Source organism: Girardinichthys multiradiatus, chromosome 3, assembly GCF_021462225.1.
Source record: "Girardinichthys multiradiatus isolate DD_20200921_A chromosome 3, DD_fGirMul_XY1, whole genome shotgun sequence".
NCBI lineage: Eukaryota > Metazoa > Chordata > Actinopteri > Cyprinodontiformes > Goodeidae > Girardinichthys > Girardinichthys multiradiatus.
In genome coordinates, this window is record NC_061796.1 from 43,741,521 (window position 1) to 43,756,282 (window position 14,762).

General features: G+C 38.7%; 1 protein-coding gene across 17 annotated transcripts in view; it reads right to left on the reverse strand.

The window, feature by feature from the left end:
• Positions 1–11,960: 11,960 nt before the first annotated feature.
• The window catches only part of mef2d (myocyte enhancer factor 2d), a 139,515-nt gene continuing 136,713 nt past the window's right edge, over positions 11,961–14,762 (reverse strand). For all 17 annotated transcript variants that reach the window (XM_047360458.1, XM_047360459.1, XM_047360454.1 and 14 more), the window contains one exon: positions 11,961–13,744. In XM_047360458.1, coding sequence (XP_047216414.1) covers positions 13,330–13,744 — 415 coding nt within the window. In that variant the 3' untranslated portion in view covers positions 11,961–13,329. The remainder of the gene's footprint in view (positions 13,745–14,762) is intronic.

A 14,762-nucleotide genomic window follows, 5' to 3' on the forward strand; every position in this document is an offset into this window, starting at 1 on the left:
GTTTGTGTCTCGTTTTATTTGCCCAGACAGAGCATTTATGTTTTTACTTAATTCATTATTACAAACAGATTTCCATCACAATTGTTGCAGTTCTAAAAGATTCAGTCATTGACAGTGTTTTCTTCCTAACACTGATTAAAACCCATTTTGACTGCTGTAATCCTGAACATATTTGCAGAGGTTACTTTGCTGCATGTTACATATTAGAATCATGCCAACTACCAGAAATGCAAAATGGATGAATCTCAAACTATAAAAAACATTTCTAATTCATGTTTTATTATTTTTTCAAGCATATTAGAAAAAAGTTATAAAATGCCAGTCAGTCATTTTCTACCGCTTATTCCACAGTGGGTCGCGGGGAAGCTGGTGCCTATCTCCAGCAGTCTATGGGCGAGAGGCGGGGTACACCCTGGACGCCAGTCCATCGCCGGGCAACAAACAAACAACCATGCACACACTCATTCATACACCTAAGGGAAAATTAGAGGGACCAATTAACCTAACAGTCATGTCTTTGGACTGTGGGAGGATGCCGAAGTACTCGGTGAAAACCCACACATGCACGAGGAGAACATGCAAACTCCATGCAGAAAGACCCCAGGCTGGGAATTGAACCAAGGACCTTCTTGCTGCAAGGCAACTGCGCCACTGTGCAGCACTCAAATGTATTTTAGTAATTTAACTCAAAACGTAAAACTCATTTATACAGTAAATTGATCACACACAAAGATATATTATTTTAGTGTTTATTTTTGTTGATGATGGCAGCTAACGAAAAATCAAATCAAAATTTAGAATATTACATAAGACCAGAAATCATTGTCCCCAAGTTTAGAGGAAGAGTGGAGAGGCACAAAATCCAAGCTACTTGAGGTCCAGTGTGAAGTTCACACAGTCAGTGATGATTTAGGGGTCTATGTCATCTGCTGGTGTTGGTCTCCTGTTGTCTATCAAGTCCAGTCACTGCAGCCATCTATCAGGACATTTCTGAGCTTCTACTGCTTCCCTCTGCTGACAAGCTTATTGGACATGCTGATTCCATTTTCCAGCAGGACTTAATCCCTGCCCACAGTGGCAAAAGTAACAACACCTGCTTCAATCACCACAGTGTCACTGTGCTGGACTGGCCAGCAAACCACCCTGAACTAAACCCCAGGTTCAATGATGCCAGATTCAACAATGTGGACCGGCTGCAAACCACTATTAAATATACCTGGGCTTTCTCAGCAGTGCCACTGACTGATTACCTTCATGCCATCCCACAATGATGCAGTAATTCATGCAAAAAGAGCCCGACCAAGTCCTGAGTCCAAATACTGTACTGTATATTACATGAACATATTTTGAAAGACTTTTATTACTTTATTAAAAATCTTTTTTTATTAGTTTCATTTAATATCCTAAGTTTTAGAGAAATTGAATTTCGGATTTTCATTAGCTGTCAGCCATAATCATCAAACGTTTCAAATGTAAACACTTGGAATATATAACTCGGCAATGGATTTATATAAATAAGAGTTTAACTTTTTTTATCTACTGCAATATAATAACTTTTTCAACAGTTACTTACTGAGATGCACTTTTATATATAGTCTTATATACTCTTACGGTATAAAGAATTTAAATGTAAAAAACAAAAAAATAAAATGAAATAAATTATTTATATATATATATATATATATATATTTTAATGTATATTGTCTAAAAATCTTAAGTAATTGCTGGGACAGACTTCTAAAGCTCTGAACCTTTTCCTTGACTCAGACAACAGTTGCATCCTTAACAGAAGGTCAAGAACCAAGCTTCTGGCATGCCTTCAGCTGTATTCATCTATCTTCCCTTTGAGGTTTCCACTGTGGAAAACTGTAAAGCTCTGCTGGTATTTGTCTGTGTGTTTTTTAACTTGGCAACTTACTAGTTTAGCTGACCCTACAGCAGGAGGGTAAATAAAGCTACAGCAGGGTCTTCCACAGGCATTCAGGCTTCCCAAGAGATTGCCGTACAAAAATACGAAAGGGAGAACAATATGTGACCTCATCTGATCCACGCCCTACCCCACTCCCTCCAGTCCCCCATGTCTTTCATTAGTCAGTGCGCCCAACAATACTGGCTATTTTAGTAGAAGCTGGCCTCTTTGCCGACCAAATCTTCCTGCTTGGGGATGCAGTGAGGAAGGAAACCGCAGATGGCTGTATTGACGGACAATGCCGAAGTGCTGGAATCTTGTTACAACAGCTGTCTGGCATGCTTACTGGTATTCACCAACTATCAATAGCACCTTCTAACCCCCCACAAAACTACAAAAATATGGTTTGTGAAAAACGAAATTCATTATTTGAGAGCAGAGCTATTACTTTGTGAAATTAAGTGGAAGGTTTCATTAAATTCACTATGAATCAGAAACCAAATTTCTGCTTAACACAACAAATAAAATAACTCCAACCATTTGGCATGCTGTTAACCTGGAGCCTACCAAGGGAGCAATTATTTTTGAAATATACAAGTGTGTATTATCTGGCTTAGACTTTAAGACATTTGGCACAAGGAATACATCTTTATGGATGTTTGATTTCATGGCTACAGTAATTATTATATTCCTTGGCAACTTATCATAGTTAAACCTTTTTGCTGAGTGTTTATCCAACTGTCAATGACACGTGTTTACTGCGTGCCAAGGTTTCACTAACAAGCTCCCAAGTTACTGGTGTAGCGGCTAATGAAGGATTATTGTGGTTGAGACATCTACGCATACAGAACATGTTCTGGGTGAATTTTACCCATGTTTATTAATACATTTAACTGTCATTTTTTGTTGCTTTTTCCATAAATCCAGTTATGTGGTATTGATTGTTTCCATGTCATAATCCCAAAATGCCTCACAATCGTCTCACCAGGACTGTTGCCACAAAACATCAATTCTACAAGTGGATGCCTTTCTTACTGAAGTATACAAGGTTTAGCAGAGAAGGAAAATATCTGGTCTCCAAGGACAATGCCCATTAGTTTAGCCATGAACAATGGATGTTGGTCATGTGGACATCACATGGGGAGGTGTGTCCTTTAAGAGAGACCTGAGCCTCTTTTACTCTATTGTCATAGGGTGTGTTCTGAAGGCCATCTGCCATCTATCCCTGTTGATTTATTTCTGATGCCACTGCTGATGGAACAAACCAGAGAGGTAGACTGTGGGAGGAGAGGTGCATCAACTTTTCCATCTTTATGACCACTCAGGTCAGAAAATTTAAGTGGAACATAAACGTTGGAAGAGAAGAGAATAAATTAAAAGGAACATTAAAGGGTGAACTTGGCATTCATCTCATCAATTGCGCTAGATTATTTTTATATTTTATGACAAGAGAGGAAAAGACTAACAGGAAGAGATTATGTAAACGGTGGTCTTGTAGCATGTCCCAACCCTGGTCCTTAGGACACACCGCCATATGTTTTCTAAATGTGCACAGACCCAAAGTTGTCAGATTTTGACACAATCGACCACAAAATTCTGTTACATCGACTGCAGAATGACCTAGGAATTTCTGGAACCAGTCTTGGTGGTTTCCTTACTATCTGAGCAACAGAACTTTTTCCATGTTTGCAAATAGCACAATGTCCAAAGTCTTTCTCTTGCTGCATGGTGTTCCTCAGTTTTCAGTCCTTTGGGCCCAGTTTTGTTCCTTTTGTACATCAGTCCCTTGTGAAGATTATCTGTAGCTTTAAAATGTGTCTTACCATTTGGATGCTGATGACATTCAACTGGTTCCTTCAGTGACGTAGAATTACAGAAGTTAGCTGACGTAGTACATTGTGTCTCTGGTGTTAAGGACTGGCTAGCTATGAACTGCCTTCAGTTCAACTCTACTAAGACTGAAACCCTGATCATTACTCCTTAACAGAAAGTTCCTTGGTTTGAACAACACCTCGGTTGTCTGGGCTCCTCTTCCCAGCCCAGCCTCAGAAACCTTGGTGTTCTATTTGACCGGTCATTGTCACTGGACAAACATTCAAGACTTTTGGTATGTTGTTTTTATCATCTAAGAAATATTTCTAAATTGAATGCATTGTTATCTGACATGGAGATGATCATTCATGCTTTTATTTCCTCTTTAGATTATTGTAATTTGCTTTTTACTTGTTTTAACAAATCTTCTATTAGTCGTCTCCAGTTGGTCCAGAACGCTGCAGCGAGGCCCTTAACAGGGACTAACAGAAGGGCACACATCACACTTGTTTTATCCATTTTACATTGGCTACCTGTCAAATATCGAATTGATTTTAAAATTTTAGCCATGACTTTTAGAGCTTTAAATGGAAAGTCCCCCCAATACATAATTGAAATGTTGATCCCTTATTCTTCAGGTGGCACACTTCGGTCATCTGCCCAGAACCTCCTAAAGATCTCTAAGACCCAGTTCAAAACTCGAGGCGACCTGTCCTTTCAGGCAGTAGACCCCAGGCGGTGGAATGCCTTCTCATTGTCTCTTCGTGTGGCCGACTCTGTTGACTCCTTTAAAAAGCAGCTTAAGACACTTTTATTTAGACAAGCTTATAGTTAAATGTTCTACTCCGTGTTTTTAGCTGTTTTTTACTGTCTTAGTATATTCAGCCTATATTTGTATTTATTTTATTTGCACTCTGTAAAGCACTTTGTGATTTTTAGCTTTGAAAGGTGCTGTATGAATAAAGTTTACTTACTTTACTTACTTACAAAGGCCCAAGCTCTCTATTTTACATAGTGTCATTATTTCTAGGTTCCAGGGAGCCCCAATCAGTTAAGTGAACTAAAATAAATGTTATTAGTTAATAGACTAAAAACCAAGTACCACATGTGAAAGGGGATTAAAAGGGTAAATGCGCCCCCACCAGCAGACGTAGCGGACTTAAAATACATCTGCAAGTCTTTGTCTCTGCCAGCTTTACAGGCCTAGAAACCAATATCTTTGTCCATTCTTCATTGCAGAATAGCTCAAGGTCCATCATTTTAGTTTAACTTTACTCAAAAATTGTTGTTTAAACTTTATAACACATTGAAAGGGATGAAACATGACAGCAAGATTTACAAGATAAGTAAGGAAGTCAGCTAAATAAATAGGCTCCCTGTAGAAGCACTCTGTTCATTCATCATCCATAATTAGGTTGCGTGATCAAGGTTGCATCCATCAAAGGGTACAAAGGAGTCTTTAGTTTTTCTGACCTTGTTTGATTGGTTGTATATTGAAGTTTACGCACATTGATGATGCGTGAAATACAAAACTTAAGTGCCCCCTAATTGGGTGATAACATTACTAAATGCACTCTTATACTTTAGCAGATGATTTGTCTCCAACATAAAAATAAAATAAGAAATATTGTGCTCTGAGTTATCATGTCAATTAATTTTAGGCATTGGTAAGATTGGTAAAGAGTTGCCTGTGCTGTCTGAGGACTAAGGCATCTGACTTTAATACATCACAATCAAATGATTGGACACAAAGGGGCATAGAAATAGAACAGACGTTGCACTGCAGAGTGCAATCAGCTAATGACAGCTGCAAGTTGTTTTTAGAGATCAGGGATGAGTGAGACTGCAGTAATGATTCATGAACATAAACTAATTCTTCATGAGGACAACCTGTGACCCGAATATTTGTGTTCATTCTCAAAATGACACAAATGTCACATACTAATTAGTGTGGCATGAAATTGTTCCTGCAGACATTTTTTATGGAAAAAAATACTTTCAGTTATGGATAAGAGAGGTTTAAAGAAGGTTAGATTATATTTGTTCAGTTTTTTTTTAAAGATAACTGTTTAGTGTGAAGCATTTGTAACACAGAACACTGCCTTGATCTTACACATGGTGTCATGATCTATACGCCTGTAGAAGTTTAGTTTTGAATGAGGTTTTGCTCTGCTACTTTTCTCCAGGGCTGTCTCTGGGTTCCCCACCATCAAGCAGGATAAGTCCCATGGAGGGAGGCTACTGTCATGATCTGTAGGACTTTAAGTTCAGTCTTGTCTCAGTTATTTTCTGGCTCTTATTTCATTTATTTGTGTATTTTGTTATTTAGCTCTCATCTTCTTATCTCATTCAGCCTTCTTTATCCATTCCTGTGTTTCATTTACCCTCCAGAAGCTCATATACTTTTCTTTTTTGCATAGTACTTTATCAGATCCTGCTGTTGCAACCTGATGGCTCACAGGTTTGTTCATTGTTGCTTTCCCCCTTTGTAAGTCTGCTCTTTAAATATACCCTTAAATGTCGTTTTTAACATGTTCTTCCCAGCTTCGCGGTTGTGGTTACCTCCAACTCAGCTGTAACATATAACGCACGGATTCACAAAAACAGTTTATCACGCAAGTTGGTTTATGCTTTACCATTTTTCATATTGTGATATTTTTGTGTTGTGCACCATCTATCATCAGACTTTAGAGATCAGCGAGGCCCAGTTCCTCAACTGGTTTATATCTGTGTGCTTCTGTCAGCAGTGCCCACTCAGTAATTCAATCAGGGCCAAGAAAATCAAATTTGTTGCATACAAGCCACACCCACAAGCCTAGATAGCAGGACGGTGGAGGGAAAGACAATCGGTCACAGCCAGTCCTCTGCTGCTTTGTCTCACAGCAACCACAACACAGGATCACAACAAATACAAAACACATAAGGCATATCTCACTGATGTCTGAGTCTGAGTGATAACTCTTTGACCTGAAAAGTGTGTCATGTAAGTAAATCTGATCATCTGTACCATACACACCCAGCAGCAGGAAATAGTGTCAGCTGTCCATCAGACAATGGCCGGCTTGTCTGGTATGACTTCTTACTCAGCTGTCTAAGTGTGTGTGTGTTTTACTATTAGTAGCTTGTGGAGTCACAAGAGTGTTTAGTTTTATGCCAGATGGCTGCATTTGGTCAGCTCAGGCAGTCATGAAAAAGTTCTCATGTTTGTTGCACAGCTTCCACCAAAATACTCATCGGTCTCTGTGGAACAGCAACCTGAAACAATACAAAAATATTTCTTAAATTCATACGTAAGTAACATTGAATTAAAGGGTCAAATATTATCAGCATTAGTACATATTAAAGAAGTATTTTCAATTCTAATTTAAACAATTAAATGTTTTCCTATGAACTATTTCCCATTCTTTATAAGTGCTAAAGTAAAATTGGACAGGTCTTAAAAATGTGTCAAAAAAAGTTTTATTCCAGTTTCTAACATTTTATTATAAGAACAAATATTTAATATTTTAATATGATAAAACTAATTGTAGTTTTCATGTGATATATCAAAACAAAGAAGCCCAATAGAAAGTCATGAAAGGTTTTTTTTACCTAAATTTAACCCAATAGTTTGAGCTCATTTAGATTTTGATAAGGGTGTTTTTTTAAAAGAAATATTATAGCTCTTTTAGCTCATGGAAGGCAGAATAGTTTCATGTCAAACAAAACTGCTTTTTTGAGTGTTACAGAGACCGATTGGTGAGGCTGCACCTTCCACACCTAATTCTGCTAAAGTTAAATAAAAAGTCTGAAAATATGTTCACCTTTTAACGCAGTAGCATAATGCCACACAAAAAATAAAACATACACTACAAACAGAGTCCCCATGCAGCCATCCAGGGTTTGATTCTCCAACCTGGGGACCGCTGCTGCATGTTTTCCCCTGTGTTCCTCTGTCCATTTCCTGTCTGTGTAGTGTGAAATAAAGGCCACTAGTAGGACAAAATAAAAACAAAATATTTTTTGGATACTTTTAAAATGGGATTTGGCAACTGCAGCAAAGACATAGTTTTAGACACATTTCAACACTGGTTAATTAATAAAAGCCCAATATCAGAGGTGCATGTCATATTAAAAGAAAAATAATCTTTTTAATTCCGATGTTGGAAAATTAAGTCACTTTTGAATAGATTAAAACAACGTTTGATGAAGAATAATAACTGACATCTTACAAGGAATCATAATTAAAGAAACATTCCACCAACATATACAGCAGCAGTTCGCACATCATCATCATCATCTTCTGAAACCACGCATAACTGTAATAACTTTAAGCATATCTAGAGCATTATCAGTTTCTCTTGCGGGAAACACTGATAATTAAGTTAATTTACTGATTAAAATTTTTTCATTGAGTTATTTAACTGAGGTTTGCACTTTTCTCTCCATTCCCTGGGAAACGAGCCTCAGCAGCAACGGCTCTTCACTTCATGATCACCAATACCAAACACTGCAGTGCCCTCTAGTGTTCATATTGTGGTAATGTCTCCCTAATCTTAAAACAAATGACACAAACTCAGACTTTAGGTCAACTTGTCTATTTAATATATAAAATACGGTAAAACATACGCAAAAAGGGGAGAAGGGTAAGCTGGGACCAATGGATACTTTGGTACAATAACAAACACTTTTTTGTAAAAGCAGTATAGAATTTGTAATAACATATCAGTGCATACTTTGTTTATGAAAATATACACAAATTGTATATCATTCTCAAAAAAAACAAAAAAACAACAAAGATTATCTTTACAACAAAAAAGCTGAATAGCCAAACACAATATATTAGCTATATTTTACTTAAAACTTTTACTTCAATTTCTTTTTTTCTTTTTTTTCTTAAATGTTATTCTGTGTGTTTGTGTCAATATTACACTTTATTTCCTACAACAAGATTCACTGTCTCTTGTTTTGAAACGGCCATGCATTGACATCATTGTGTCTGGTTAGAAATAAGTTAGACGTGTCACGCTGCCCCTCATAAACCCCCCCACCCCACCACCACCTCCGTGTGGACTGACAGGCTCGTATATTGGACTGAAAAGCTGCAGCATAGAAGCGGTTCGTCGCAGTCAATTTGTTTTTGTACTAAAAGAAAATCATCACCACGCTTGTGTTGTGTCAGGTCATAAAAATCGTGCAACATTAGTAACACCCTTTTTCAACAACAACAACAACAAAAAAAAAAAACAAACCCCAAGAAAACAGAAATACATATTTATAAGATATTTTCATAGAATAAAATCGAATTTCAAAATAAAACAAAATGTCTAACCTACACCAAGAAACTCAGAGTTCTGTATCATCATGACATCTACCAGCAGTGATTTCTGTGGTAATGATGATAATAGTAGTAATAATATCGATCTGTAGTAAACAATAAACAGACTGTCACCAGCACAAATTAACACTGGAAAGTCAGTGAGACTTCTAGACATCATTATACAGAGGCGTGTATCGCTGTTTCAGGGGCAAGGGGTAGCGTTGAAAGATCCATTTACCAGCACGATTGTCTTTCTGAATGTGATAACAGTGACCCCTAGTGTTGGTCTACGGGCCTGTCACAAAGCTGCCTCTAGGAAAAACCTTTTACTCTGACTAAAATTTTGATTTTGTTTTTGTTCGAAGATCTGGGCACAACAGTCTTAACAGTCAAAGTGTTTACGCTCTGGGGATTTACTGTATGCACACTCTGCCACGCACTCAGACAAGCATTACTGACACTGAGACTTGTCAAACCAAGGATGAGCGCATGCGAGAGTGACAGACAGAGATAAAGAAAATGAGAACCTACTTCTAAATTGAGCAGAACGTGATGGTGGGTCGGCAGCATTATGTGTAGAAATGACCCCGAAAATAATTCAACTTCATCTCAGCGCTGAAACCCGTTATCTGGACAGAGCGAACTAGGAGATGAGTGTGTGTGCAATGGACCGTCGATGTATTTCTCAGTGTTTGTGCAATTTTGAGATTAAGCCTTCAGAGAGGACATAAACCCCAATTGAGTGAGTGAGTGACAGGGGTGAGAGGGAGGTGACGAGGGCCTGCCCGGGATGAGGATGCGGAAACTGGATGTGGTAAAGCCCAAAGTTGACAAGTCTGTATAGGATTTGGGAGGTAGTCATTAAAAGATCAGGAAACGTTCTGAAACCTCCGGCTTAATATGAAATGATACGCAAACTCTGCCTCCAGGACTTTTCACAAGCAAATGGTTGGAGGCCAAGAGTACTTTTTAGAAAAGATAAATTCACAAACTTCCACTTTTGACCATCACTGCTTTAAAGATCTACCCACTGAACCCAAAATTCACCATTTGACACTTCTCTAGAGTACAAAAATGACTTCCTTCACATCCTTCTACCTTCATAGTAATGTTTAAAAACTCTCCAGAGTATAAAAACGACAGCCAACTAGTGACAGGAGGAGAGGTCCTTTAAATATAGATAAATGGCTTTTTGTAAGAGAAAAAGACAAAAAAGATCTAGGGGACTTCCTTGGCATCCATGTTTTTTTACTATCTGTATGTTTCTGTGTGTGTGTGTGTGTGTGTGAGAGAGTAACTGATATTTTTAAATAGAAAACACTGAGCAGGATAGTGTGAGCGAGGCTTCAACAAGCGTCAAGTGTCAAGCAATGAGAAGATTCTCGATTTGACTGACCGACTGGCACACAGCCTGCCACAGGGGGCCCTCTTTCGGCCCGGGAACTCGGCACCGGCGTGTTGGCGGCCAGTTTCTCCACCTGTAAGGAGTTGCGGGAATTATGCACTGAGTCCTCTCCTGCGGTCACGCTATCGGAAGCGAGACCGATACACCCGGTCTGGCCAAGTTGTATCCCTCTGGATAACAATACATCATGATTAGTACTGATCATAACAGTCAACAGTGAAACTTCTCAGCTGATACAGAAAAAATAAAAAACTGAAACTGCGACTTATTTTAGACATTTAGGTTTTAAATGTTTTCAGTAAAAGCAGCTGTTAAATGCAAAGGATGAAATTTGCAAATTTGAATCTAAAATGTTTTGATGGTAATTTGTAGGCATGGGCCAGTTTCCATTTTGTTTAAAGAGTCAAACATTTTTAACAACAATACCCTACTGTCCTTTTCCTGCAGTTTAAGCACACAAAGTTGTTGCTGCTAGCTGCCAGTCAGCTGTGTATGTTAAGTGACTCCACCTGAAGTGTAACCTTAAACAAGTAAAATAAATATTTCTTAATAAACTACACTGACTTTAAGTCAGGTACATTTATCTGTTTTGTCACTCTTATGTTTATCTATGGATCAAAATGAAAGCTATGGTTATAATGAAACGTTATTATTATCATGGTAACAATATTATGTGTTAATAATATCTTGTCAGCAGCAGTATTTAAGGGTTGGATTTGTTTTCTAAGTAAAAGCAACTGTGTCACATTTTTATGTTTTTCTTTCATTTTTGTTTAATGTCAACATGCAAACTGGGATATTTTTCGAACCATTACCTCACCATCAAATTCTCATACTGGTCCATGCCTACCGACGTGTGAAAAGAAAAATCCAAAGATATAATTTTTACCTTTGAAAAAATAATCCAAAATTTAGGGCTCCAAGCAAAAAAAGGTTATCATAATCTTTTCAATTTTTTAAAAACAAGAAATATTCTATTATTTGTCTTTTTTTAAACAGATTTCTGAAGAGAAATGCAATTGTGCCTATCATGTGAAATTTAAACTTTTTTTTATCGTCTTTGTGATGTTGATTGTTTTAAATAGAATCCTTAATAAAGTCTAAAAATAACTCAACTAAAAACAGTATTTATTGGAAATAAAAATAAAAATTTCTCTGGTAATTTTCGGTCTTTGATGTAATTTACACAGCTACATCAGTCTTAACCTCATGTATTCAGTGTGTGCTCAAAGGTTCGATGTGTGAAGGAGTTGGACGTGGAAGTTCATGTAAAGTGCACTCCATCAGCGACAGTCAATTGCTCACTCATAAACAATCCGAGTCGCCACTGCTTTACTTTCTGCCTCTACAGCGCCCTCCATTGGCTAATACACATTTTACACTTTATACACGCATAAATAACTTTTAAAAAGACTGACCAATCCACTGAGAATCAACATTTGTGTTTTTTGAAATCTTATGATAAGGGATATCCTGATGAATATATATATATATATATATATATATATATATATATATAGAGAGAGAGAGAGAGAGAGAGAGAGAGAGAAGTGTGTAGAAATTTATAAATATATACAATCCCTGTTGTTTGCTGTAGTCTATAGCCTAAGATGCAACCCTCTGATGGTGTTTAAATATATACTTGTAAATGACCTATTTATTTCAACCTTCAAAACACCTAATCCCTGCCACACAAAAGCCACAAAGGTTACAGATTGCTTATATACATGGTGCCACACGACCCCTCGACTTTGAACATCAGCTACCACAAAAATAATTTCAGCTGTGTGCATTGCAGTTGTGTTCAAGGATAAAACTCAGAGGGAACATTTGTCCAAATCACTTACTAAAGAGAAAAAAATAACAATCAGTTGAGGTAACAAACCCGTATACACAATTAAACACACACACAAAACAAACACACGTAGCTTTCTCAGCATCTGTAGTCAACACGATGTGGGCCAATCGATGAGACTCTGTCACGTGTCACTGAGCTGTTGCAGCTCATCCCTGATTCAATGAAAAGCAGTCTTTTACCTCGGCAACAAATAATGCTCCTCGTTTTACAGCTAGTCTGCATGGTTCTGATTCAGCAAAGACCTGAGGGTCCTTTTTCATGTTCAGGGCCAAGGCGTCAAACGGTTGACAGAGCTGCCAGCATGACTGGGAAGAGAAGCAAGTTTACCTTTTTAGTGTCTTCAAATTCAAAACCGAAATTAACCTAAACTCTGAAGAGTCAAAACAGAAGGACGAAATTGTGCTCAAAACCGCCCAAAGAAAGGAGAATCTAAAGTGATTGCAACACAGCTGAGGATGGGCAAAACATTTGTGGACGTTTTCAGTGGCACTTTTAGAGCACAGACATGTCATATTTAACCAACATCTGGAAAGAGTGAGGATGCAAGCGTGAGGGAACGCCTCCATTTACAAACCAAATGCAGGGCATTCTGGGAAACCAAGTCTGGTTTGCCTGCTCTGCCAACAACTGTCAAGTAGTTCAAAAGTCCAATTTTATGCCTGATTGAAAATGTACTTGTTCACTCTTACTAAAAATGCAGCTGGATCAGGACCAACATGATAATTTGCTTGATGAGTAATCCCTGGATCGTTGGCTCAGCCCCCTGGGGTGTTTTCATGTTTTGAGTACATCAAAGTACAAACGTGAACGTACATCGCCGTACAGCTGAGCATCAGTGTCCACACGTGCAACATGAGTGTGTTTGCATGCTTGTGTTGTGCATGAATGAGTTTCCTGCATGAAGAGTAAGTTACTGGGTCAACGGTGGTTGTATTCTGTGTGGGGTTTTAAGGGGGAGACTGGGGGCATCAGAGCTGGTGGGGCATGTACACAAGCCACAAGTACACATCTCCTTCTTCCATGTGTCCATCCCTCTCTTTGCTTCTTTATGTCACCCAGGTATCCAATCTCACTCTCTTGACATTTGTCCCGTCCTGTTCCTGAGACTCAGCTGAAGAGGGCCGCAGGAGGACCATGGTGGACTGCTGAGCTCCAGCTACAGCCTGGTGGTGGAAGTCCTGCCCCCCACCTCGACCCTGGGCACCATCGTCCCTGTCGCTGCCCTCGTAGGAGCTGCCGTTGCTGCTGAGGCTGTCGACGGGCGAACGGCCTTGGGTGCCAGGAAAGGCAACCGACACCAGACCTTGTCCCTGGACCTGAGCCCCAGCACCCATCCCGGGGCCGCCGATGGAACTGGGAGTGCTGCGGTCACGGTTCGGGGATAAAGGTTCCGATTTGATGTTGACATTGGGGTTTGTGTTGACTGTGAGTGTGGTGCTCTGAGGTATGGGGCCAACTGACCTGGAGAGACAAAGAAAAACAAGAGAAAGCCCATATACCACAGTGAGTAACTGCAAACTAGGTGAGGCTTTAAAACAAAATAATACATGAATGAAACACACAGTCCAGCCAACATATTCTACATAAAACTTCACAGAGTGATCAATAAAGGCACATAAATGGTCATATACACATACACTGAGTGTACAACAAAAGCTAAGCATTTGAAAAATATGAAAAACCCAAGACACCCAAGCCAAGCTGAAAACCTGGTGAATGGAAGCTTGTGCAGACCCCGGCACATGTAGAGCAAGACATACAGAACATACCGGAGACCACATTGGAGGCAACATAAAAGCAGTCGTTGCACCATGCAGCACAATCATTCTTGCTGTCAGGTTCCACAGCTAAAGATGAGCATTGGTGCTGAATGAATTTATTTTCTGTTCAATCAGATCATTTCGGGGTTCATCTGTCAATTTTAATTTCTCCTTTGTACAAAGGGTAGGTGGTACAACTCTTAAACAATTTTACTTAGTTAATGAACATATAGATACTCTGTAACCTTTGCAAAACATTTATAAATCTGTCTTGTAGGATGAAGAGGATCCTCTGGTAGACATAACTGAAATGAAAAGTTTTTTTTACTTAGCTTGTGCATATAATGTTTCTGCAGACTGTTGCATGTTTTTATTTTTCAGTGCAACTTAGCTCAAGCTCAGTCAGATAGGATGACAGATGGGGCCTCTGAACATTTCATTTTTATATCTCGTCACAGATTTTTTTTAGTTGGAGAAGTCTTCTGCAGCCTCTAGCAGGTTTTCTGCCAAAGTTGCCCCGTTTTTAGTTACATTGATCTTCCCCTCAACTCTGAGCAGCTTCCCTGTCCCTGCTCAAGAAAAGCATTCCCAGAGCATAATGCTGCCACCACCATATTTTATGCTCAAGATGGGGTGTTATTTAGATGTAATTTAGTTTTTGACCCAAATAAAGTTTTGGATGTGGATTTTGCATGTTTTGTTTTATATCCCATCCCTGC